Raw genomic sequence first — 27549 nt, forward strand, 5'->3', positions numbered from 1 at the left:
ATCCGAATTTACACAGGCGCCTCTTAGTCGTACTATCAAAAGTCTAGTGGGTTCCAAATTTACACGCCTTCCCACTTAGCCCAGATAGGATGAGAACTAGCGAACCGAATTTACACAGGCGCCGCTTAGTCTCCCGGTCCCTCCGACCTAGCGAACGTAATATACACCCTAGAACGCTAGTCTAGACAAGACACCGGTGTCCGGCTAGGGCTATCTTACACCAGGACCCCGCCTGACTAACCAAATCAAACGGTCTGACTAAAGAGCGTTCGATCGAGCGGTGCGCCTTCGCTCCTTCCCTCCGACAGAGGGGGCAGATACAGATTCAAAAACCCCTTTGGGCCTACCGCACAATCGGTATACCCCTAGCGGGTCCTGCCGTCTAAAACAGCAGTTATCTTACCTCCTCGTTCCTGAACCTGAGTTCACACTCATCGACGGGGACACCCCAGCACTTCTCACGTAGAGGCCGATGATCTCCTGGACAACAGACCAGTGGCGCCGAGACGAAGGGAGGTCCACGCAGAAGTTCAGGGGTGCAGCCGTAGAGAACGTGGGCAAAGATAGACCGTCTCACGCCTCTGCCTCTCAGCTACCGTTGAACGATGAGCTTCCCGGCCAACGCACCAAATGATACCGGAGAAACTGACGGAAGCCAAGCACAGAGAGATGGACACAGGTTTCTTCAGGAAGGAAGAGATTCTTTATTGGATCACCGATCGGGACTCAGAGGGACTAGCGTCACCAAAATACAGCAAAGTCTGAGTACTGAATACATAGAGTACATTCCTTATATAGCACTGTAGCTCCTCCCACAATTAACTACACCCACACATACCCTTAACCTATTTAATGAATAGAGTCTAAACTCATCCATCCGGTCTAACCACGTGGCTCATCTGATACAAAGGAGAGGGACGCGTAATTCCAGTTCTTACATTCCTGCACCTGGTCAGTACAGTGATGACAGTATCTTAGCTACGTGTAATTAACCAACTGATACTACAAACACATATACATACATATGCCTTGTGGCAATCTTAGCCTGCTAAACTTGTATTTTACTGGAATTACATCACAATATCTCTATGATATTACTTAGGATTGGCAGTTATAGATCGACTGTTACAGGAAATGTTATTATTTTAAAAAAAAAGTTTGCCAAATTTTCTATAGAGTCCTCAAACTATCAGGCCCTCCCTAACACACACCTACCTCGTGCTCCCACGCCGCATCTCCCTGTTACTCCATGAGTCGGATCACGACTGACGTTGACCGCTCACATTTATACGAAAGCTGACCGCTCCCATTCATACAACACAGGAGTAAGAACTCAGTTCGTACGCTGCCACTTCACACACGCAGCCACACAGGAAGCAGAACTTCGGGAGAATCATAGGGCACACGCACCGAAACAGAGCCTTTTAAAGGTAGTGTCCCTTTAACAGGGCCAGATTAACAGCCCAGTGGGCCTGGTGCTGACAATTATGATGGGCCTAATTACAGAATCTTATCGACCAAAAACACTAAAACACCCCCAAGCAGCATGTTTTTGATGGAGATGGTGCTGGAGGGAAAGAAAACAGCAGCTAAAAGAAAACACATAACCTATGCTAATCTCTCTCTAATTTATGTTTTCATCTTTCAAGTAAATCCATAACCCATAACAGCAGTGTCCAGTCAAGCAGGAAGTCAATGGGCACGGTAAAAGAGTGGGCCACTGACACAAATCACGTAACCTGCCAAAAGGGGCGAACATGCCCAAAAAGAGGGTATGTCTACCCAAAGAATTGGAAGGCCAGCCTGGCATGAATGCATGTCAGGCTGCCTGCCAATCATGCAAGCTGGCCAACTAAGGGCATACTATGCAGACAGCACCCTGAGCTTGGCATAAATGCGTCTAATGATGCACTCGCTCAACGCTTTCTAAGCACTGTCCCCTAGCACTCGCTGGTCCACTTGTCTCCTTACCTTCTTACTAGCAGGCAGAAGCTCCTGGTATATCATCTGGGACAGAGAAAAGCTGTATGTAGTGAGTGTAGAAGAAAGCAGGCATGCCACAGTGTCAGAGAGACCAAAGTCAGCATTACCTTAACTATACAGGGAGTGCAGAATTATTAGGCAAATGAGTATTTTGACCACATCATCCTCTTTATGCATGTTGTCTTACTCCAAGCTGTATAGGCTCGAAAGCCTACTACCAATTAAGCATATTAGGTGATGTGCATCTCTGTAATGAGAAGGGGTGTGGTCTAATGACATCAACACCCTATATCAGGTGTGCATAATTATTAGGCAACTTCCTTTCCTTTGGCAAAATGGGTCAAAAGAAGGACTTGACAGGCTCAGAAAAGTAAAAAAATAGTGAGATATCTTGCAGAGGGATGCAGCACTCTTAAAATTGCAAAGCTTCTGAAGGGTGATCATCGAACAATCAAGCGTTTCATTCAAAATAGTCAACAGGGTCGCAAGAAGCGTGTGGAAAAACCAAGGCGCAAATTAACTGCCCATGAACTGAGAAAAGTCAAGCGTGCAGCTGCCAAGATGCCACTTGCCACCAGTTTGGCCATATTTCAGAGCTGCAACATCACTGGAGTCAGGGCCGGCGCCACCTGTAAGGCGACCTAGGCAGCCGCCTAGGGCGCAACTTACCAGGGGGCGCCGGATCCCTGTCCCTGCTGCGCCTCCTCATGCTGCGCCGCCTGAGCGCTTTAACAAGCCCCAGGCGGCGCAGCACTGCTGCACGGAGGGCGGCCGGGTTTGAGTGACCGGCAGGAGGGAAGCGCAGAGCGCTCCCTCCTGCCGGTCTCTCCATGTAGCGTGGCCGGGCGGCGCGGAACGCGGGACAGGAACCTTTGTTTCCTGTACCCGGCCGCCGGCGGAATGACAGGAAGTGCTCACTGAGTGAGCATTTCCGGTCATTCCGCCGGCGGCCGGGTACAGGAAACAGAGGTTCCTGTCCCGCGTTCCGCGCCGCCCGGCCACGCTACATGGGCAGGAGGGGAGGGTAAGGACCACTAAGGGGGGGGGGGGGTTGTAAGGACCACTAAGAAGGGGGGGGGTTGTAAGGACCACTAAGAAGGGGGGGGGGTTGTAAGGACCACTAAGTGGGGGGGTATAAGGACCACTAAGGGGGAGGTGGGGTATAAGGACCACTATGGGAGGGAGGGGGGATAAGGACCACTATGGGAGGGAGAGGGGATAAGGACCACTATGGGAGGGAGGGGGGGATAAGGACCACTATGGGAGGGAGGGGGGGATAAGGACCACTATGGGAGGGAGGGGGGGGATAAGGACCACTATGGGAAGGAGGGGGGGATAAGGACCACTATGGGAGGGAGGGGGGGGATAAGGACCACTATGGGAGGGAGGGGGGATAAGGACCACTATGGGAGGGAGGGGGGGATAAGGACCACTATGGGAGGGAGGGGGGGATAAGGACCACTATGGGAGGGAGGGGGGGATAAGGACCACTATGGGAGGGAGGGGGGGATAAGGACCACTATGGGAGGGAGGGGGGGGGATAAGGACCACTAGGGGAGGGAGGGGGGGGATAAGGACCACTATGGGAGGGAGGGGGGGATAAGGACCACTATGGGAGGGAGGGGGGGATAAGGACCACTATGGGAGGGAGGGGGGGATAAGGACCACTATGGGAGGGAGGGGGGATAAGGACCACTATGGGAGGGAGGGGGGGATAAGGACCACTATGGGAGGGAGGGGGGATAAGGACCACTATGGGAGGGAGGGGGGATAAGGACCACTATGGGAGGGAGGGGGGGATAAGGACCACAAGGGGAGGGAGGGGGATAAGGACCACTATGGGAGGTTGGGGGGGATAAGGACCACTAGGGGAGGGGGGATAAGGACCACTAGGGGAGGGGGATAAGGACCAGTAGGGAAGGGGGGATAAGGACCACTAAGGGGGGGAAGGACCACCAAAGGGGGGTAAGGAGGGAGGACTACTAAGGAGAGGGGAGGAGGGTGATTACCACTAAGGGGGTGGGGGGAGTAGGGGAAGGTCTACTAAGGGGTTTGGGAGAGGGAGGACCACTAAGGGGTTTGGGAGAGGGAGGACCACTAAGGAGGGGGGAGTGAGAAGACCACCAAGGGGGACTGCAGAGGGACAGGGGGCCAAGGGAGAGCACTGAGTGACAGAAGGGGAGAACACGGAGGGACAGAAGGGAAGGGGAAATCAATAATTGAGGGGAGAGCACTATGAATTTTTTTAAAAAAAGAAAGAGCTGTTCCCCTCCCAGTCTCTATCCTACCCCACAAACCCTCTCTTTTACACTACACACATACACAATGCACCCCCCCCCCACACAGAAACATACAATGCATTCCTACTCACACACAGACACACCCGAAACACACAATGCATCCCTTACGTTCTCTTACATAATTAATGCACCCCTTACAGACACACACTGCATTCAATTACATACAATGCATTCCTACTCACACACACACACACACACCCAGAAACATACAATGCATTCCTTACACGCAAACACACACTACATCCCCTATAAACACACTACATCCCTTACACAAATTGCACACATAAAACATCCCCAACTCATGGATGGGCCATGTAGGTGGATTTATGGGTGGGCATTGTAGGCGTATGCCCCCTGGGGGCCCAGACCTTGAGCTGTGTAAGCGACCCTAAAAAATGGAGCTGCTTCCTGTTCGTTAATTGTTGTGAGCACTGTTAAAAACAGTCTCCAGAGAGCCTCTTCTACACCAGACCTGTGGAGCCAGACTGAGCCCATCATCAGCCTCTTGTCCTCATCTGGTGGTAAGTAGGCAATCCAATCATATTATTAGTGGCACTAATCTCTAATTTACCTCACATTAAATGGATACTATAGTCACCAGAAGCACTACAGCATAATGTAGTGGTTCTGGTGTCTATAGCCTGTGCCTGTAGGCTTTTTAATGTAAACACACTGTCTTTTCAGATAAGACACTTTGTGAAGACTGGCGTTGGCCCATATGGCAGAGCATATGGGCGGGGCATTGTGATGTCACATGGTGGGCTGGACATATGGGGGGGCGGCAAAATTTTTTTTGCCTAGGGCGGCAAAAATCCTTGCACCGGCCCTGACTGGAGTGCCCAAAAGCACAAGGTGTGCAATACTCAGAGACATGGCCAAGGTAAGAAAGGCTGAAAGACGACCACCACTGAACAAGACACACAAGCTGAAACGTCAAGACTGGGCCAAGAAATATCTCTAGATGATTTTTCTAAGGTTTTATGGACTGATGAAATGAGAGTGAGTCTTGATGGGCCAGATGGATGGGCCCGTGGCTGGATTGGTAAAGGGCAGAGAGCTCCAGTCCGACTCAGACGCCAGCAAGGTGGAGGTGGAGTACTGGTTTGGGCTGGTATCATCAAAGATGAGCTTGTGGGGCCTTTTCGGGTTGAGGATGGAGTCAAGCTCAACTCCCAGTCCTACTGCCAGTTTCTGGAAGACACCTTCTTCAAGCAGTGGTACAGGAAGAAGTCTGCATCCTTCAAGAAAAACATGATTTTCCTGCAGGACAATGCTCCATCACACGCGTCCAAGTACTCCACAGCGTGGCTGGCAAGAAAGGGTATAAAAGAAGAAAATCTAATGACATGGCCTCCTTGTTCACCTGATCCGAACCCCATTGAGAACCTGTGGTCCATCATCAAATGTGAGATTTACAAGGAGGGAAAACAGTACACCTCTCTGAACAGTGTCTGGGAGGCTGTGGTTGCTTCTGCACGCAATGTTGATGGTGAACAGATCAAAACACTGACAGAATCCATGGATGGCAGGCTTTTGAGTGTCCTTGCAAAGAAAGGTGGAAGGTGGATCCATGGATATTGGTCACTGATTTGTTTTTGTTTTGTTTTTGAATGTCAGAAATGTATATTTGTGAATGTTGAGACGTTATATTGGTTTCACTGGTAAAAATAAATAATTGAAATGAGTATATATTTGTTTTTTTGTTAAGCTGCCTAATAATTATGCACAGTAATAGTCACCTGCACACACAGATATCCCCCTAAAATAGCTAAAACTAAAAACAAACTAAAAACTACTTCCAAAAATATTCAGCTTTGATATTAATGAGTTTTTTGGGTTCATTGAGAACATGGTTGTTGTTCAATAATAAAATTAATCCTCAAAAATACAACTTGCCTAATAATTCTGCACTCCCTGTATTCATATTCAGTCAGTCCACAAAAGTTTTGTTTCCATATATCCCTCTTAAGTTTCCATACATAAGCAAGAGTATGTGAAAAGTAGTTAGGGTTGCCACCTTTCTTGGAAAAACATATCGGCCTTGCCAATTTGCATAATTAATTATGTATGGGTGACATCGCATGATGTAAATCACAAGGAGTGATATAAGAGAAAATGCTGTAAAATCACCAAAAAACTACTTGGTTTGATTCTACTGTATAGATGGATTGCTCTCAGTTTCTCAAGTCTCCCACTGTCCCAGTGTCCCCATGTCTCCCAGTGCCCTCATGACTCAGTGTCCCCATGTGTCAATTACCCCAGATTTCGGTGTCCCTATGTATCAGTGTCTCAGTGCCCCATGTCTCCCAGTGTCCCCTAGTCTCCCAGTGTCCCCAGGTCTCCTAGTGACCCTATGTATCACAGTGACCCCATGTATCACAGTGTCTCAATGCCCTATGTCTCCCTGTTTCCCCCAGTATTCCCATGTGTCTATGTCCCCATGTCTCCCAGGGTCCCCATGTCACTAGGAACATGGGGAGACCTGGGGACACGGAGAGACCTGGGAACACCAGGGACACTGGGAGACTAGGGGACACTGGCTGGGACACATGGAGACACTGGGAAAATAGGGTGTGGCGAAACCAACTTCGCCACTGTGAACTGGAGAAGCCTGGTTGCTAGCCTCCTGCCCTGCGACTATGGCCCCTGGACATATTGTACTATAAAAACTATATTTGGGCATGTAATAATCTATATTACTGCTACTGGGCCTTTAAGGGCCATCCGTGGACCTATTGGGACTTTTGGGATACTGTACCTTTAAGACTGTGGAGCGTAGTACAGTAATCCTGCCTTTAATCCTTTAATGTCATGTATGTATTTATGTGTGCAGTTAACCTGGGTTATATATATGCAGCATTCATCTGATTGTTCGGTAGAATCACTCCATTCATTGTATTGAGAAAACTACCGAACAACCAGACCACCCAGGACTAAGTGTGCCTCCAATTACCATTTGCAACAATGTTGCAAATGGGTAACTGGCAATCAGTGCAGTGTGGTCTTTGTCCTCTGGGTGGCCGCCATTCAGGAAACTAACACGTGGCGGTGGCCATCTTTAACTACCGAACAGCGGTGTTTTGCCGTCGAGCGTCTGGAACTAAAATCGGACACTCGACTAGGCAAACACCGCTGAGACCTCCAGACTTCCAGGATTTCGTGGGTAAACTCACGAACTAGGGGATTCATGCGAATCCCCCTTAGTCTCTATAACACCAGTAATTCGTCTGTTTCATTCACTTGTTTGTGACCGACCGCAGGGCCAAAATGCATGGAACTGTTTTCGGATACTTTACCCATGCGGTCGGTCAATACTTTAAAGTCCCATAACTCCCGAACCGTTTATCCGAATGGGCTGATTTTAACGTATGTTGTTCCCCCAGACTAGGGCTATCTGGAGATATTGGATTTGTGGATGTACCCCAAGTATTTAGGGTACATCCAAAACTTGGGTAAAACTATGTCCCTGTTAATTGTGTTAACAGATATGTTGGAGGGAGGAGATGTGTGGGTTGTACCTTAAACTGGATTGGTGTACTGTAAACCCCTCCCTTGCATGGGAGAATCTCATATAAGCCTGTGTGTGAATAAATCAGTGTCGTTGCTGTTTAACCCTGAAGCTGGAGTGTGTCTCTTTCTTGGGGGAAAGGGGACTGTATGCCGACTGCCAGGAGTGTAAGCTGTTTGTATGGCTTTTCCTGTTCGGCTGCTTCCAGGGTTCGTGTGTCTGCTGTTCGAGAGTTGGTGAATCCGTGCAGTTTGGGGTTCGGGAACTTGGTGCTTATAGTAGCTGCTGGTCTATCTAAAGGGGATTATCGCCTAAACGGATTTTTCCCCTTTTATGCTGAAACGGTCCGTTACATAGGGGATGCTTGAAGACATGGGGACACCAGGGACACAAACACTAGAGACACTGGCTGGGGGACATGGTGACATTGAGACATGGGGGCACTGGGAGACATGGGGGAACTGGGAGACATGGGGACACTGTGAAACTAGGGGGCACTGGGAAAAATGGGGACACTGAGACGCCAGGGCCACTGGCTGGGAGACATGGGGACACTGAGACACCAGGGCCACTGGCTGGGAGACATGGGGACACTGTGTCCCCATGTGTCTCTGTGTCCCCATGTCTCCCAATGTCCCTTAGTGTCCCAGTGTCCCCAAGTGTCTGTCATAATGTCTCTCAAAGTCCCTTAGTGTCTCAGTGTCTGCCATAATGTCTCCTAATGTCCCTTAGTATCTCAGTGTCCCCATGTCTCCTTGCAGCCTTTCCCCCATCCTTCACTTCCCTGACCTGTAGGCTGTCTCTGCAGGGTGGGAGTTCCTGTCTGGACTCTCTGTAGCTGCTCCCCTGCAGATCAGTGAGTATAGATAGGCAGGGAGGGATATGCTGGAACTTCCTATACCTGACTCTCTCCACACACAGCGACTGGCCAGTGCTGGTATTGCATCGTAATCTCTTTTTATACTAAGTAAAGTACCAGCATTTGTATTGCCAGTATGACTGCAATATCGGCACCGGCCAGGCAGTCTCAAATACTGGCTGTGCCAATAAAATACCAGCCAGGTGGAAATCCTAAGTAGTAGTGTAGTAGAGTAGTGTGTGAAAAAGAAAATCAATGGGCCTATTCCATGCGCCTGGGCCTGGAGCTGCAGCTCCATCAGCCCCTATGTTAATCCGGCCCTGCCCTTTAACACACTGGGTTTTTTTTTCTATGATAATTTCTGCTACATCCTAAAAATAGGCTAATTATAAATTAGATTTATAGATTAATAGTTGATCTATGTTCTTGAACTTTACATTTGCATAAATAAAGAACACAGAAAGTAAAGACATTACAATAAACATAATAATAAATATTTTTCTTTTATTTTGAATATAGAGATCTATTTAAAGACTGCATTGCAGAGATTAAACACGTTAACACATTGAATGAAAGCTAATACAAAATGCAGGCACATTGTGAAATGTATTTAATCATATGAAATCTGCTATATAAGCAAATTATAGAGATAAAAAGATTGAATCAACATAAAAGTATTTCAATTCGTTTTTGGAATACCTTCAGAAACCTATTACATCAATTATATTTTAAGCATCTTGCATGTTGTTTAAGAAACACTTTTGAAATAGCAGCTGCTGTTTTTTTATTATTATTATTTTATTTTATATATTTTTAGTTATGCTTTTATGCTTTTTTTTTTTTTTAAGACAACTATACCCCAAAATAATCTGTTAAATAGCCTGTGACATACTTAGGAATCAAAAAAATTAACTAATACTTATACTGACAGCAAAGTCACACTTTTAATACACTTTTAATACAAACATGAGAAAATGTACTGAAAGAATATGGGGAATGAGTTGCCTTCACAGCTCAGGAAGGCATGCTGCAATAGAGAATGTGTGCAAGGAATCAAGACAACGTTATACATGACAGGCATTGTAAAAGTGAATTATTATTATTATTGCCATTTATGTCGCGCCAACAGATTCCGTAGCGCTTTTTCAAAATTATGAGAGGGGGATTTAACTATAAATAGGACAGTTACAAGAAAACTTACAGAAACGATAGGTTGAAGAGGACTCTGCTCAAACGAGCTTACAGTCTATAGGAGGTGGGGTGTAAAACACAATAAATGATAGGTTAAGAGTTTTTTTTTTTCTCAAACATAAGGCCAGGACGATTCTAAAGTGATGAATAAGAGCTACACTTTATCATAGATAAAGGTTGGACAGATTTTTATAAATAGTGATCACATACCAGACTACAGCCTCAAATTAATATTTTTGGATAAGCTTTTCAAATAATTTAATAATAGAGAAGTAATATTTAAAGTCTATGGGAGTTTGTATAGATTTATCAATCGTTTGTAAAACTGATCCGAAAATATTAAAATCGAAGCCCGTGTCTTAAAAAACAGTTGACAAACGGTTTTAATGATGGGTAACATTACCCCATGCAGCAACTTCTTAACTTTCACGGATACCAAAGATATTGTAGTTTGCTCACTCATCACTCTCAGCCAGATGTAGAATGCAAATTTCATCTTGAGTGCAGGTATTCTGTAAATAAATGTGAATAGTGCCCCTAACCCTAAATTCCTTTAGCCCCTTAAGGACACATGACATGTGTGACATGTCATGATTCCCTTTTATTCCAGAAGTTTGGTCCTTAAGGGGTTAATCCTCCTAGTGTACCCTAATCCTAGCAGCGACATTAATTAATGGCAGTCATTGCGAACAGCGTTGTAGTCAATCTGCGCTCTTGTAAACATAGAACCATTATAACGTCTCTCAAACGACGCTTGATGTTTTGAATGGGCCGTTCTGTGAGTCTATCTCATAGAAATAGATGCATCCCACCTCGCATATTAAAAATAGGTAATGGTCCCTTTAAGAGGATCTAGACAGATAACATTTTATCCGGTGACATTGTGAATGTGTCGCTAATTAGCCAAGCTCTTCTTTATAGATATTAATAGTTTAATTACAGCATGCAAAGATGTGAATGGCACGTGGCAGAAATGACCTTTAATCCACTCAGGATTTTATTGTGAATCCGATTAGCCGTCTTTGTCTCAATAAGCTACAGGAGCCACTGTGCAATTTAGGAGGGGGTTCAACAAAGTGAATGGGCATATGTGTAAACCGGACATTAAAAAAAATCTGGGCTAAACCAAACATTTTCTGGATTGAATAATCACAAAGTAACATTTTTGTTACAATATCAAACTTCGTAATCTGATCACATATGGTCACATATATTAACCTTTCAGATGGAATTAAAAAATAATATCTATTATAACCTATATAATATAATACAGATAAATCTCTTTGCACGCACTCTCAGATTTCACTGTCTAATTATTGGAGAGATAAAAATTTTAAGTTAACCCACCACGGTATCGAACCAGCGACCCTAAGGTGTAGACAGCTAATTTTCCAACTGAGCAGTACGGCCAAAATGTTAGCTATACAATCCCATCCAATTTCTGTTCATTAAAACATGTATTTTTGTATTATAGGGACTTCATTTAACTCAGACACCAAACGACAACACAAAATATTTTTTTGAAATGCATGGTTATGATGCATAATGCGTTAAATTTTTACATTTATTTGTGTCTAAAATATGTACTTTAGAACTTTATTCTAATTCTTCTAATGCTATTTTACCCAAATAAGTAAAACTGGTAACGTATCTAGTACCATTAATATATATTTTTTCTAAACCAGTGCCTTATTACCAATTGTGGGAAGAACAGTGAAACTGATGCATAAGAACTCACTGTATTCTGTGCTACCATAACAACCTCTTCTAAATCTCACCAGCTGGATTGCACGACAAATAGAAGACTCGGAATTATAGAGATTGGAACACTGACATCTCATCTGAATTGGAGATATTTTTATAATGGATTTTCTTCCAAAGCATCCTGTTTAGTGAATGCAAAACATTTACATATTGCACATCTAAAAGTATCAACAAATTGTCTGTTGAAAAAGGATACACTATAGAAGTATTTGCCTACACTGCCATATATGTATCAATGCCAGAACGGCAAAATTAGCATTGCTTCAGGTTAGTTCCAACCACACTCTGCCCTATCAGTTTTCAGTCATTTCCCTCAATAATCATTCCCAATCCCTCTTATCTAACATGTTTAGGCCCAGGTCATGGGGAACACAGGTATTGAATACACCCTAGGTCAGGACATTTCCTGTCCTCCTGGTTGGTTAGGGTTAGGCAATCACAGGATTACATTTACTGGTTTATATTGTCTAGCTGTTGGTCTAAGGTCTTAATTTCAGCCTTTGTCGTATTCTTTTAAACTCCCAGCTGTTTGTTCATTTTATTCAAGGCGTCGTTGACGATGTCCAGCTCATGACGCAGATCGCTGACCACGTTGGTGATGCTTTTGGTGTCCTTCAGGATCTCAACGCCCTGCGTATACGGGTTGTACTTCAAACCAAATGGGCGTTTAATGGTTTTTGCAAATTCTCTGATGGAAGGGGGAAAAAAAAGAGCAGGATATTAATTTCATGCAGCAGGAAGTCAGGTGGCCACAAGTTGTTATAGAACTACAGTTTCCAAGATGTTTTATCCGCTTTAATAGGACTCTAGGCCAGAACTGATATCATTTTAAAGTATGATATTGATAATGTAATGTGTTAAAAATATATGCAAAAACAATACATTCAAAATGAAAAAAATTATACATTTGGCATGGTAACCTAACCTACACAGTGCACAGATGTGTGTGTAGGAGACTGGAGTGCCCCTTTAATAATATAAACCCACCCAATATAACCAACTATATTCTAACCTACACAGTGCACCTAACGTGTGTGGGAGCCTGGAGTATCCCTTTAATAATATAACTAACTGTAACTTAACCTACACAGTGTACCTAACGTGTGTGGGGGCCTGGAGTGTCCCTTTAATAATATAACTAACTGTAACCTAACCTACACAGTGCACCTAACGTGTGTGGGAGCCTGGAGTATCCCTTTAATAATATAACTAAATGTAACTTAACCTACACAGTGTACCTAACGTGTGTGGGACCTGGAGTTTCCCTTTAATAATATAACTAAATGTAACTTAACCTACACAGTGTACCTAACGTGTGTGGGGGCCTGGAGTGTCCCTTTAATAATATAAACTCACCCAGTATAACTGCAACCTAACCTACACAGTGCATCTAATGTGTGTAGGAGCCAGTATAACTAACTGAAACCTAACCTACATAGTGCTCCTAACATGTGTGGGAGCTTGGAGTGTCCCTTTAATGATATAAACACACCCAGTATAACTGACAATAACCTAACGTACACAGGGCACCTAAAAGCATTGAATGACCCTTTAATGCTAGTAAAGCATTATAGGAGTTGCAGTTATACAATATTATTATTATTATTATCATATATATAGCGCCAACAGATTCCACAGCGCTTTACAGTTATAAAACGGGAATATCTGACAACAAGTAATTTACATACGAAAAATAAGAGACAAGAGGTTAAGAATTCCTGGTTTAATCAATATTCTTAAATATAAGGTTCCATACTGCTGGTGTATTCACTAAACTCCAAAATGTAATACATTGAAGGCGAATGGCACAATTTAGGGTAAAATAGCCAAACAGTGACTCTAACTGACATGGAGACGTCTCCAGTTTAGGCTATATGGTCTGGATTTCAGTCTGTAACAATATGGAGTTTAACCCCTTAAGGGCCAAACTTCTGGAATAAAAGGGAATCCTGACATGTCACACATGTCATGTGTCCTTAAGGGGTTAAAGAATAAATACATATTGTAACTGGCACTGAATAGTTACCTCATTTTTTCCTTAGCTTCTTCAAAACTTTCTGAAACAAAATAAACGTCTTGAAAAGTGGTGATGATACATTCTTGATTGCAGGTCACGACGGGATCAAAAGGCTTCACTTTGGCATTGCCAGACAGAGAATGCTGCAAGAGACAAAGCAATGGATTAAAATGGTTCCAGATCTTTAAATATATGTTTAACACAGGTCAATCTGCCCCTCTTCAACCCCTTAAGCACACATGACATGTGTGACATGTCATGATTTCCTTTTATTACAGAAGTTTGGCCCTTAAGGGGTTAAAAGGTGGACATCTAAACCTAATTCTGTTTCCTGTTTTGGGAAATAGTTTTAAAGTGAACAAAAGTTAGGTGTTTCCTAAAAAAACATTATTCTGTAGGCACTAGAATCTAGAGTCTATATAATAAGATATGTGCATAGGAGTATCAAAAATATCTTATGGATTTCAGAGCTGTTATTAAAAAAATATTAACACAACACATTTCTGAAATTTAACTTTGAGCTAAATTTGTTCTTTGAATTTAGTTTGAGTTCTCTGCAAATCTGCCTTTAGTAAATACCCTGTTAGCCCACTCTTATGGCATTAACCAGGCACTATGCAGTTATGGTGTGTCTGATGGTAGATGTTCTGAAAGGATCTGGTTGGTTCTAGAATCCACGGGATCATTTTATATCCTACCTTCAGCTCACTAATGGAGGATAGCAGCCCAGCTCCATAGACCTTCAGTTTACCCTCTTGCTTGCACAAACCAAATTCCACTGTGAAAAAGTAACACTGTAAAACAAACGGTAGAGAAGACATTTAGTTGAACAATTAATTTGCTCCTAAATCATTTTTACAAAATTAGGTACTTTACAGCAACACTCTACTGTCAAATACAAAATAAAAATAAAAACATTATTTAGTAGACATGCCCTAATTAAAAACATTTAATGATTAATTGCTTCATAGGGGTATATCTTAAAAAAAAAGATCTCTTTGCAGCCTTAGCAAACCCTCCCCTTCGAGCCCTGCCCAGACTTTATTTGGCTGTCCAATCACAGACTTCCCAAAGCAGCACAATGAAAAGTCTTTGCAAGGCAGGTGCTCTGGGATTTAGTTCCACTGAGCTAAACAACCAGGAAGTACAAATACTGGTTGTTTGATTGACAGCCGGGGGGGGGGGGGGGGGTAAGAAGGATAATTTATAAAAGTTAGTTAGTTTTATAATTTATAAAAGTACCAATTACTGTTGAACTCTGCACTCTTCGTAAAATAAAGCAAGCTGAAGTGCTTTAGGTGTTTAAAGAATTTCTTTAACCACTTTAGCGATAATACCCGATTTCTTTTTTTTCTTTTTCTGGAATGAAGCTATTAATTTTTTACACATTTTTTAATTCACATCCTCAGATTCACATTTCTGCGGGTTGTGTGAGTGCTTTATGATAGTATAGAGCTCTGTCTGGGATGTCCTAATCAAATCATCATGCCTAGTGAATAAAAGTGGTTAAAGAAATATCTTTTTTCTTGTTTTGTTTTTTCGTTTTTTATTTGTGTCCATTTCTGCAGTAGTGGCAATTGCTAATTTAAAAAAAAAAAAGAGTCTTACTCCAGCAATTACATGGCAAAATGCACTGCATACCGTAGCAAGTTTCTGAACAGCTTCATCCGAGGCTCCCAGAGACGTCAATCCGATCTCCTGAGAAAACTGGGCAAAGCTTGGCTCTGCCAAGAGAGGAACATGACCCAACAGCTCATGGCAAGTGTCCCTAAAAAAATAAGACAACAATGTTTTAATGTTTGAAACTGGGAAATCTCCAGAACCCAAATTATGACTCCAATAGTGTCTACCATGGTGACTTAGTGCCCATTTACTAGACATAAGGAGACATTCACCCAGTGGATTTTACGAAGGAGTATTTAACATTGGCTTTCATTTTTAAATGATTCAATATTGTTAGAAAAACTACAATTTATTTATCTACAAAACTGCCCATAGACTTTAATGGTGACTTCTGTAGATAAATCATTTTAGAAAGTTTTTCCAACAGTATTGAATCATTTGGAAAGCTTATTAAATGAAGGCCAATATGCTGTATTGGCACGTGAAAAGGCAGTCCCTACACTGATCACATGGATTTTTCTTTGGGTCACCACACCATTTGATTTAGGGCAGCCAATGAAAAATACATACTTTATGATTTAATATTTTTGGATAAACTTTTAAAATGATTGAATCTTTTTAAAAATGTTATAATAATTGGAAAAGTCTTGATATATTGATATAATTTGTTGATATTTAAATATTTTGAAAAAATAAGCATATTCTAAAACATAAAATTATTTGAAAAGCTTATTCAGAAATATGAAATCGAGGCACCTGTTGGTAAAATTAATTTGCTGAGTTTTACATTTAAAAACCTTCATCTATATCAGGTCACGATCTGTCAACCCAAGTTCCAAGATACTGACATAACAGGTTAATAAATAGCTACTATTAGTTAATGATTATTTTTGTTGCGTCAAAGTTATCACTTATAAATGTGTATGTTATTTGTCAAAGTTTGTCTTTGGATTGTTGATCAAAACTTTTTACACTAGAAATTTTTTTTTAAACATTTTACCCTACAATGGGTTTAAAGTAATAAAACATAAACGTTTTTTATTATATAAAAGCACAAAAATCCCTACTGTTGCACTTCCGTTTCTACAACTCAGAACTAGATTGTAATCCTTTCTAATGGAATGCATTGGTGAAAGGTTACTAAATTCTTATGTTCTAAAAGTTAGTACAAAGTACCAAAAGTTGGGCGTTTACAGTGGAACTAGCATGCACAATTCCATTAGTAACTTCTCCTCTTTCCTATCTTTGAACCACTTTTCCGAATACGACAGTTTGATAAATCTCCTGGAATTTTTTTTGATCTTGGTTATTTAAAGTACTTACGGCTCAGGGGTGTAAAGTGGGTCAGAACTGTGCCTGACATACTGTGTGCAATGAAAAACCCGAAATGCTAATCCTGCTAAGAAATCTCTGGGAGACAAGTAGCCGGCCACTGGGCGAATAGTAAATCCTGTGCGCTCTGAAAATAAACAAATACATAAATGTATAAGATTAGTTACACATTCACAAGCATCTCAACAAAGCTGAATTTACATTTCATCTTCTTCTAGAAAAGCATTAATTCATAGCCCATATGCATTGTCTGAGGGAACCCCCCTGGTGACATCACATTATGGCGATAAATCCGCAGTGAGATAATGTAACATTTGCACAGTTGTGCTAACTAACAAAATTAAGTAACACAATACCTAGTGGTATATCTTGAACACATGCCTTAGGGCAGGGGTTTTGTCATTCTAAACGCATGCAAAGTATCATGAGAATTGTAGTTTTACAACATCTAGGGATCTACCTTTTGGGCACCCCTGCCTTAGAGTGTCCTTGTTCCAGGGACTAATCTTGTAGACCCTGTAGATTAGCCATCACCCAGTGATGAGCAAGAAGCTTTGGTGGAGTAAAACAAAAAGTATGTAAGTCTTCTTACCTTTGAGAAATCGAGATACATCTTCCAGTTGGGGAATATTGTCCTCTCTGCAACCACAGTACTTGGTCAGCAGTGGAAGGTTTTTAAGATACTCTCGGCAGGCGTGGGTTGGATACAGTTTATTGAGCTCTCGAAATACTGTCCCCCAAGTCTTCACTTCCTCCTCTGTGAATTCAATACGTGGAATTGGATCACCACTATTGGAGAAAGATAGTATTTACGATTATATGCAGTTCCATGAGTTCCTAATGTGCATCAGGTATTTCTACAATACAAGGCATTAGAAGCGGTCATTGCATTCTGCTTAAACGCTCCATAGTGTATTAAGAGCCCTCCTTTATGCTTTGACCCTTTAATATATTTTCAGCTAAGTCAGCTTTCGTACACTAAACAGCATTTTCATTCAAAGAAGTTTGTTACGCAACCAGCTGAAGATCAGAACTGGACCAAAGGGGAAGTTAATTGGGGCTCTAAGAGTTACATTTTTTTTTTAATTACTAATGTATACTTTTTATGGATGAGGTTGAAAGGTATTGGGCTAAAGCATGCTTCTCATACAGATGACACATTGAAACTTTGGAAGTAAATCAGGATATCCCTGGTTTCTGCCTATAAATTAATATAAACATTGCATGTATACTTACTATCTGTAGCTCATTGCAATATCTGCAAAATACTTTCTCCTCTTGCGGTAAACGTTGTCTTTGAAACCCTAAAAGAAAAGGGTGGGTTTTTTTTTACTACCTTGAAATCTAGATCTCTAATCCATAATCAACTGATAACACTCAAATGATATCACATTTTAGTTACTTACTGGGTGATCAGCATCCAGATCAGATCCATACATCAATACTCTGTTTGCACACTTGTCTAGATCCGAGATCTTTTTAGGAAACCATTGAATGCTTTCCATTTCTGATCAAAGAAGAGAGATTGTAACTAGGGCGTATTTGGATTATTTGGTAAACATGCTGAATGTTTAATATTATAAAAGATAGTATTATGGAGAGTGAAATAAGTCATGATTCACTTTAAAAAGGCCTATTCAGCTTTCTTTTGTTTTTACATTGTACTTAGAAAACACACTAAGAACATAACAAAATTCATAGTCTTTCTTTGTAAAATAAGCAAAACTAAAAACAAAAAAAAACATTTCTTCCAAATGAGTTGTGGCTGCTTACCCTCTTCTTGGACACTGAAATTTTCGGGTGGATTCATAGTGATGACATTAATATGAGGTTTTAGTAACTGGAAGATCTCACTGAGTTGCTCTCGGTTGCTGTCACAATCCACAAATATCTCAAATTCCGAGTTTTTCCTTTTAGATTTTCGAGATTCGATATGAATCAGGTTAACATGCTTTTCCTTGTGAAAAGAGATAAAATAACATTCTATGTAAGCAAGTTGGTGTTATGGCCGATTGCTAAATATTTTACTATTGCGTAAAATGCTGAGCACAATTCCTACCAATAAAACATAAAATTGCAATAAAACCATACAAGTTACGTATTTGCTTAAAATAGAAATGGATGGACTGTTCCCATCCTAGTTGTAATCACATATCTTAAAAAGTAATTCCATTTACCTGGAAGAGCTTCAATGCTTTGACAAGCCCATCTACTTCATTTTTCAAAGAAAAAATAACCGAAGATCGACTTCTTTCGGTAAAACTGTTGTTTTCTTTATTGTCTTCTATCTTTGTATAGTTTGCTTTAATAAACTGGAAGAGGAATTATAACAATAAACAGACATTTTAAATGAAATCCAAATTTTATGGCAGAGATTAAAAGCGTTTAGCCATTAAATTATTGGACACAAATTTAAGTGAGAACATTAGCGTGTTAGGCAAATAAAACCAAGCCGATATTTTGTGTCCTTAATTGTTTTCAAAATATCACAACAATCTAGACATTTTTGTTTTTTTGTTTTGAGTTTTGTTAACTAAGTTAACTTTTGTTAACTTAACTCCAACAAAACTCTGCTCCTCTAATCACATGACTGTAAGACACAATTACGCTAGGACCCTGGGAAATGTTCTGTAAATGCAACATTCGCTGTTACAAAGTTCTGGGCTTGCTTCCAAAACACCTATTTTAAAACCTGGAAAGCCATTTAGGAACACAACATGGGATACAGAAAGTAATGTGACTGCAAATGGTCATCTTTGTGCAGAGTACTTATGTGATACCATAAGTGGTCAGTTGGGTAGGTAACTACTCATTCAGGCATGACCACAGGGAGCAGTATGGCAGACTGTGATACCAGGTGTGGTCACTTGGGTGGGTAACTACTCATGACGCCTTACCCTCTGTATAGCTACATCCCAGCTCAAATTCTCATTTTGGCTCAGTGAAGTCCAATGACAGATATGTGGCTTTTGAAGACATGACTTAAGTAATAGGAGGCTGGGAGGTTGGAAGCAACCAGTGCAGTGACTTTTCCTTTTAATTAAACCATTCTAGCCTTTTATACCTCCAGGATTTGTAGCCCATCACTGATGTTACATCCACATTTGTGTAGATAATACAGTGATACCTCTTCTACCTCAACTCAATGTAGCAGAGGGGCCAGTCTTTGTGTATTGTTAAAGCCCCGTTGTTTGTCAAACCATTTGAAACAGTTTGCCAAAAACAGAGGGACGGCATCCAAAGACACCCTGTACCACAACCACTACATAAAGCTACAGGATAAAATGTCATTATTAGAATGATTAGTGTATCCGTTTAAGCAATAATCCGTGTACAAATAATCACTAATTGGCTTATTTACTAAAATGGGGATTCAATTTTCATTTAGCTATTCTGGGCTTTAAAATTTTAATTCACTTCTGTAAAAAAAAAACCTGTAAAATGTCTCGAGCATTTTTATTTTTCAGCAGTAGAGGGCAGTGTAATCTGTTTTTAACACTAGAAGTCTATTAGAATAACTAACTTGAGAGAATAATTTTATACACATTTCAGTTGTGTAGATTTAAAGAGAAACACACACATATAGTTCAATTCTGCATTATGTGATTTTGTTATAACTTTTTTTTCTACAGTAAACAGATAGAGAAATACTAAAATAGAAAAAGCTACAAAATGCTGACATGGCTTGGCTATACAGGAGATATCACCTCGTATGTGTTCATAATGCCTAACTGTCCTGTAATGAGTTTGGCAGTCCTGATTTCGGGTCCTTGTCTCACCATTTCATATATCTATATTTCCTACTATAAGTGCAAGGCATATATATTCCATATACTCATGCTGCACAAATTGACCACTATCTTACATCCCACAGCCTAGGAGATGGGGAGGGAGCCTCAAAACTGACTCTCACATCTCCATCTATGATGTGAGGGAATAGAAGGGAGTAGACTTGTGAACTCAGTTTCACAGGAATCATGATTCATTCATATTTTGAACAATCAGCAATTCGTCCGAAATCCTGAATTATAAATCGCCTTATGGGCTAATCACGAAGCTACCAAAACTCAGATATTGAACAAGTAAAAAAAAAAATGTATTGGAGTCAGAGTAAAATTATGCACAGAACTCAGAAATCTTTCATTTGAATAACAAAACATATTTATTATTAAAGGGACACTACAGTCATCAGGACAACTACAGCTTATTGTATTTGTTCAGGTGAGTATAATCATTCCCTTCAGACTTTTTGCAGTAAAGACTGTCTTTTCAGAGAAAATGCAGTGTTTACATTACAGCCTAGGGATACCTCCAGTGGCCACTCCTCAGATGGCTACTAGAGGTGCTTCCTGGGGCAGTGCTGCACATTCAGTGTCTCCACCCTCTGCATGTAAACATTGAACTTTCCTCATAGAAATGCATTAATGCAATTAATCTATATGAGGAGATGCTGATTGGCCAGGTCTGTGTTTGACTTGTGGAGGCTCTGTCCCTGATCTGCCGCCTTCAAATTCTCATCCAATCTAATGATTTCCTATGTAATTGGCTGAGACAGCCACTTCTGATGATGTCAACCAAGCTGGTAGATCAAAGGCAGAGGCATCAGCATCAGACTGGAATACAAGTAAGAGTTCAATGAAGTGGTCTGGGTGCCAGGTCCAGCTAGGGTTAACCCATTTTTTTTATAAACATAGCAGTTTCAGAGAAACTGCTATGTTTATGAATGGGTTAAGCCTTCCCCCAAATCCTCTAGTGGCTGTCTCATTGACAGCCGCTAGAGGCGCTTGCGTGATTCTCACTGTGAATGCTTTCCTATGCGACCGGCTGAATGCGCGCGCAGCTCTTGCCGCGCGTGCGCATTCAGCCGACGGGGCGGAGAGGAGGCAGAGAGGAGGAGGAGAGCTCCCCGCCCAGCGCTGGAAAAAGGTAAGTTTTACCCCTTTTCCCCTTTCCAGAGCCGGGCGGGAGGGGGACCCTGAGGGTGGGGGCACCCTCGGGGCACTCTAGTGCCAGGAAAACGAGTATGTTTTCCTGGCACTAGAGTGGTCCTTTAAGCAGAGAGGGGGGTGGGGGGAAGGGCCCCAGTTGTGGCACCTAAGCTCCCAGTTCTTATATTTTTACTCAGCACTAATCATAGCTGAGTAACCAACTCTCTGTGGTCAACTAACCTAATAAATGAGAATGTTCTAGGCCAGGGGTGCCCAAAAGGTAGATCCCCAGCGGTTGTAGAACTACAACTCCCATGATGCTTTGCATTAGTTTTAAAACATCTGGGGATCTACCTTTTGGACACCCATGTCCTGGGCTATAAATGCCTTTTTTATTACACAACTTACTGATCGATCGTCATCAACCTTAGGTGGCTGAAGGTTGCACCGACCTTGCTGAGTACATATAAACTGCAGCCCTAAGGTTTGTTTGAGTACTAGATTGAATATATACACAATTCTTGGAACAGGCACTGGGTTTGGTTCTAGTTTGCCCATGTTAGCCCTTGTGATAGGATGACATTTTTGGCAATCGTGTCAAGGTTAAAATCAGTTCATCATGTTTTCATTTATCTTGTTCTTCTCATTCAAAGCACAGCAAAGAATCAGAATATAAATAGTGCTAGGGGGACAGAAGACGGAGGAGAGTGGGGGGGGGGGGGGGGAGGGGTTGTGTGGAAGGGTAGTATTGTCATAGAGATTCCCCTGAGCCAGAAATATAGTCTAGTAGTGTCTGGATCAAGCAAGATCATCCATCTCATGGTCTAAAATTAATTATAGAATTTATACCACTACAAATACTAATGAAATTAGACTGAGAGAGTTATTTGTTCTAAACCTATGACGTTAAAGGCTAAAGACTAGATTTGTAAAAAAAAAAAAAAAGAAGATCCAATTTTGTTAATCAAACTCCCTAGAATTTCTGAAAGAGTAAACAAACTGAACAGAATGAAAAAAACAAACAAACAAAAAAAAAACTAATTGAGATTCTATCTTTGACATTTCATACAATTATTTTATGTGTCCTCAAACATTGTCGTATGCTTGGAAGGAAAAACTTTTTAACAGTTTTAATCGTTCACCTTTTTCCATTGACATCTATGTAGCATAACTTCATTTTTTTTTCATTTAGATACATCTAAATTGGCCAGTTAACTAAAATACTGTTTTTATACCTACAATTCCTTATTTACTAAGTTTTAAATTCTAAACTGGAAATATAAAACTGGAAATTATAGATCCAAGCATAAAAGTGAATGAGGGAACAGCAGTGAGGCTATATGGAATATGTCGTTTTTCTTTTTCCTATTTCCTAATCTAACATAATTTTCTCTCCTGTAGTCTCTTACAATTACATTAGTAACATTTTGACATTTATCAAAGTCATAGGATCACTTAGATGCCAACCAACCAGTATGTTATTTGTGAATAAGAGTACTGCCAAACAGAACTTTGGAACTTCTCTCTCTTGCGAACTCACAAATAACATTTTATCAAAACACAGCGATTACAAGATTAACCCAATAACCCCAAACATTATATAATATATGACATCGAAGCAAGTAAAACAAAAAGGTTTTGCCAATCCGTATCATAGACAATTTGGAAAAACAGCTCAGCTCCAGAATTTTTCCAGTTTAGCTATTTTTGACTAACATTTGCAATTCGCTTGTCAGCAATTTGTGGTTTAACAAATAATCCCCCATCGCCTAAATATGGTTAGGGTTGAACTACAAGCTGGAAATGTATTGATGTCAACCTAAATGAGGGTTTTAACCCCTTAAGGACCAAACTTCTGGAATAAAAGGGAATCATGACGTGTCAGACATGTCATGTGTCCTTAAGGGGTTAAGATTAACAGATCATTTCAAATAAATCCATTTTTTTTTTTTTTTTTCCCCGTTTGCAAAGATTTGTTTGAGCCAATTCGTTTAGTGTGCATTATTAAAAGGATTTTGATTTGGATGATCTAGCACAAAGGTTTTTGCACAGGTCTATTGATGAGGATCTTAAAGGGACACTCTATGTACCAAACTCAGTTCACCTAATGACGTGATTCTGGGCAATAGATGATGCCCCTGCAGTCTTGCTATGGTAAACAGTTCTGTTTCTAAGTAACAGGACCATATACCTTTTACAGTGACCACACCTCTAGTGGGTGTCAGACAGTGGTCTAATGCTTGTCCCCCACAACTAAAAGCAATGGCTGTTTTGTTGATGTATTTCAAAAAACATATGAAGGTAATTGGTATGTGCTACTGATGGTGACAATAAATACTTTAGAAAATTTAAATAAAATTAAATGAAACAGGAATAAACTAAATAATAGAAATTACAGAATATAACAGACTAATGAGACAACATCCAGCTATTTAAGCTAGAGCAAAAATCAGAACAGAATTCTATTCTATTCAAAACTTTGACAACGCCAGTGGAACAGCATAGAAAGTATTCTTACTAATAACTTTCTAATTGTGAGGAAGTAGGGATTTATTTAGTTTTTTTTTCTCCCTTATCATCTCTTTAAAGTCTTTAAAATGTTTATAAAAGTGCACAATTCCAAATATAAAGTTAGAATTGCACAAAAAAATGGCTACCAAGACAAAAGGATTTCTATACAAAAAAAATCATTTTCATTGTATTTTTTGTTAAATAGAAGGGGGTGCAATCTGTCTTGTCATTATCATAAATGCAAACTTATTATCTGCCCTTAAGGGTTGTAATCCTAAAAAAAAAAAAATGTCTCTTGTTGACCTAGGAGTATTCATATAAGGCATTTTCCTGCATTGCATAAAGGCGCGATATTAAAGTAGTTGAGAAGTTTTAATGTCTTAAAATCTTTCAAACTGTCGATCCTTCATGTTGTCAGCGTTCTAAGCATTCTGGCGGAATACTTGTTGGTTCTAACTGAAATTTGAAATATCGTTTAGTTTCCTATCTTCTCAACTGTCAGTCTGCAGTTTTGAAGATAAAGAAAAGATTCTCACAAGTCACAAGAAAAAAGCTGAAAAAACATAGCAAAGCTATATTTAATATACCAGAGATTATCGAGCATTGACAAGAGAACTGAATTGCAAATTGTAGACAAAACAAACAAATTGAAACAGAATTTGACGGCAGATAAGAACCATTCGGCCCATCTAGTCTGCCCAATTTTTAAAAATACTTGTATTAGTCCTTGGCCTTATCTTAAGTCTAGGATAGCCTTATGCCAACCCCACGCATGCTTAAACTCCTTCACTGTGTTAACCTCTACCACTTCAGCTGGAAGGCTATTCCATGCATCCACTACCCTCTCAGTAAAGTAATACTTCCTGATATTATTTTTAAACCTTTGTCCCTCTAATTTAAGACTATGTCCTCTTGTTGTGGTAGTTTTTCTTCTTTAAAATATAGTCTCCTCCTTTACTGTATTTATGTATTTAAATGTTTCTATCATATCCCCCCTGTCTCGTCTTTCCTCCAAGCTATACATGTTAATTGAATAAAAAAATCTCCATATCAGCTATTTTTCCAGATGTATCCCTACAATTTGCAATTTCCTTGCTAATTATTTACAATTCCCTGTATATTATATAACATTATAAATAAAATGTATTTATTTATGTGGTCCTGCGTGACCAATATTTTGTGTGACGGCTGATATCCTGGTGTTATGTTGTTTTGGCACAATGTGTGTATTTTTTCCCTTTTTATATATTGTGCTACTCTATTGTATTACTGTCCCAGTATGGCAAAATCTGAAATAAAAAAATAATAAATTAAATAATAATTAACAGATACATTAATAATATGTATACTTTTTTGTTTCACAACCTTTTTAGGAAAAACTTTTTTTTTAAGAGCTAAGTATAAAAATCGAAGTGCAGACAATACAAATTACCTACTATTCTATGTCTCGATGATATACACGAAATAAAATGATAACTATCAGCTACTATGAATTTCCACAGTGCTACAGCAATTACTTTAAGATAATAGTAATAAATAGAATTGGAAGCCTCACATCAGTTGCAGCTCTTCAGCACTTACAGTTCACCCAGCATGATACAGTGTCTCACCTCATTGTTTATCTGGTTTTCATCAAAACTCGAATGCATAGAGTCAACAGACTTTACTCTTCTGGGTCTGTTTGTGCGGTGGGAGTACATGCCTCTCTGTGATGTGATGGGTGCTGTTTGGGTGGTAGGTGCCCTTTGGTGCACAGGTTGGATGCTTGTGATCAGACGGCTGCCTGCTGCAGCTATTTATGCTGAGATGGGGCGTGGTGAATCAATCTGTCATAATCTCTTCCAAAAGCAAATGGAAAAAAAAAAAAGAATGATGAACGTCAACTGTGGCATTAACAAGGAGTCTTTATTACTCAATGACTTGGGGAAACTCTCTCTTCAAATCAACAGAGTGACAGTCATTGTGTTAATAGCAGAAGAAAGAACATTGTGTGTTTTAGAAAATAAGGTTGGACAGGTGGATGAATGGATAGAAAAAGATAGATGGATGGATAGATAGATAGACAGACAGACAGACAGACAGACTGAAGGATGCACAAATGGACAGATGGCCAGACAGGCAGGTAAATTAAATAGATAGATAGACAGACAGACTAATGGATGGTCGGATGGACAGACAGGCAGGTAGATTAAATGGATGGATAGACAGACTGTATGGACGAACAAACTGAAAAATTTGTAGAATGTTTGGATAAATGGATAGATGAATGGATGGATGGATGGACAAACTGAACAATTAATGGATGGGTAGACAGATAAACTGAATGAATGGATCGACAGACAGTCAGATGGACATACAGATGGATGGATAGTTGAATAGGCTGGCTGGATAGGTGGATGAATGGATGGATGGACAGACAAACTGTAAAATGAGTAGATAGATTGGATGGATTGATGGATGGAAGGATGGAGAGAAGGGTAGAAAAATAATTTGAATGGATGGATAGGCAGACAGTCATAGGCACGGCTAGATCGGTAGATTGGATGTATGGAGGAATAAATAGATAGAGATAGATAGACAGACAGATAGATAGACATACAGACAATCAGCCAAATGATTGATAGATAGATAGATGGACATTGATTGTATAGCCATTATTTTTCTAACATATGTATGTGTTAGATGATTAACTAACTCAATGTGATGTGTTCTTACATTTTTGTAATCGTTAAATATGTGGTGGCTATTCCGTTTATGTTATAGATTGTAGTTCATCAAATGTATCCATTAATGTTGGGACAACATTATAACAGAGAAGCAATCAGCAGGAGCTTTCCACTGATTTCCATGGTGATTGCTTCATTTTAGTACTTTTCTTAAAGGACCACTCTAGGCACCCAGACCACTTCAGCTTAATGAAGTGGTCTGGGTGCCAGGTCCAGCTAGCTTTTACCCTTTTTTTTTTATAAACATAGCAGTTTCAGAGAAACTGCTATGTTTATACTGAGGGTTAAGCCAGCCCCCAGAGCCTCTAGTGGCTGTCTCATTGACAGCCGCTAGAGGCGCTTGCGTGCTTCTCACTGTGAAAATCACAGTGAGAGCACGCAAGCGTCCATAGGAAAGCATTATGAATGCTTTCCTATGCGACTGGCTGAATGCGAGCGCGGCTCCTGCCGCGCATGCGCATTCAGCCGATGACGTCTCGAGGAAGAAGAGGAGGAGGAGGAAAGCTCCCCGCCCGGCGCTGGAGAAAGAGGTAAGTTTAACCCCTTCCTTCCCCAGAGCCCGGCGGGAGTGGGTCCCTGAGGGTGGGGGCACCCTCAGGGCACTCTAGTGCCAGGAAAACGAGTATGTTTTCCTGGCACTAGAGTGGTCCTTTAACTACTGTTCTTTATATATGTGGCCCAATGTTGAAAGGACCACTAAATTCAGCCAGGTGTCTTCCTCTTTGTGGTCCTTTAGTTTTATTCTGCAATATAAAACATTGAAGTTATGTAGAAGCTGCAATGTTTAAATTGTAGGGTTAAATTTAA

At 40.6% G+C, this 27549-nt stretch overlaps 1 protein-coding gene across 1 annotated transcript; it reads right to left on the minus strand.

Annotated features, from left to right (window-relative positions):
* Positions 1 to 11338: 11338 nt before the first annotated feature.
* Positions 11339 to 25761, minus strand: TPH1 (tryptophan hydroxylase 1). Its single transcript, XM_063438326.1, has 11 exons — positions 25627 to 25761; positions 18755 to 18889; positions 18351 to 18534; positions 17984 to 18084; positions 17814 to 17881; positions 17170 to 17366; positions 16569 to 16704; positions 15264 to 15390; positions 14321 to 14416; positions 13632 to 13765; positions 11339 to 12293 (listed from the first exon to the last, which is right to left on the minus strand). The coding sequence occupies exons 1-11, from the start codon at positions 25714 to 25716 to the stop codon at positions 12119 to 12121; spliced, it is 1443 nt and encodes a 480-aa protein (XP_063294396.1). The 5' UTR covers positions 25717 to 25761; the 3' UTR covers positions 11339 to 12118.
* Positions 25762 to 27549: the final 1788 nt, after the last annotated feature.

The sequence above is a fragment of the Pelobates fuscus genome, chromosome 12 (genome assembly GCF_036172605.1).
Source record: "Pelobates fuscus isolate aPelFus1 chromosome 12, aPelFus1.pri, whole genome shotgun sequence".
NCBI classification, from domain to species: domain Eukaryota; kingdom Metazoa; phylum Chordata; class Amphibia; order Anura; family Pelobatidae; genus Pelobates; species Pelobates fuscus.

Bases quoted from the DNA above. Each gene is read 5' to 3' on its own strand.
- TPH1 (XM_063438326.1), bottom strand. From the start codon at position 25,716: ATGTACTCCCACCGCACAAACAGACCCAGAAGAGTAAAGTCTGTTGAC. The intron at 18,890-25,626 runs GTGAGACACTGT...TTCCTCTTCCAG, and splicing joins AAAACCAGATAAACAATGAG to TTTATTAAAGCAAACTATAC. The intron at 15,391-16,568 runs GTAAGTACTTTA...TTATTTTTTTAG, and splicing joins CCACTTTACACCCCTGAGCC to GGACACTTGCCATGAGCTGT.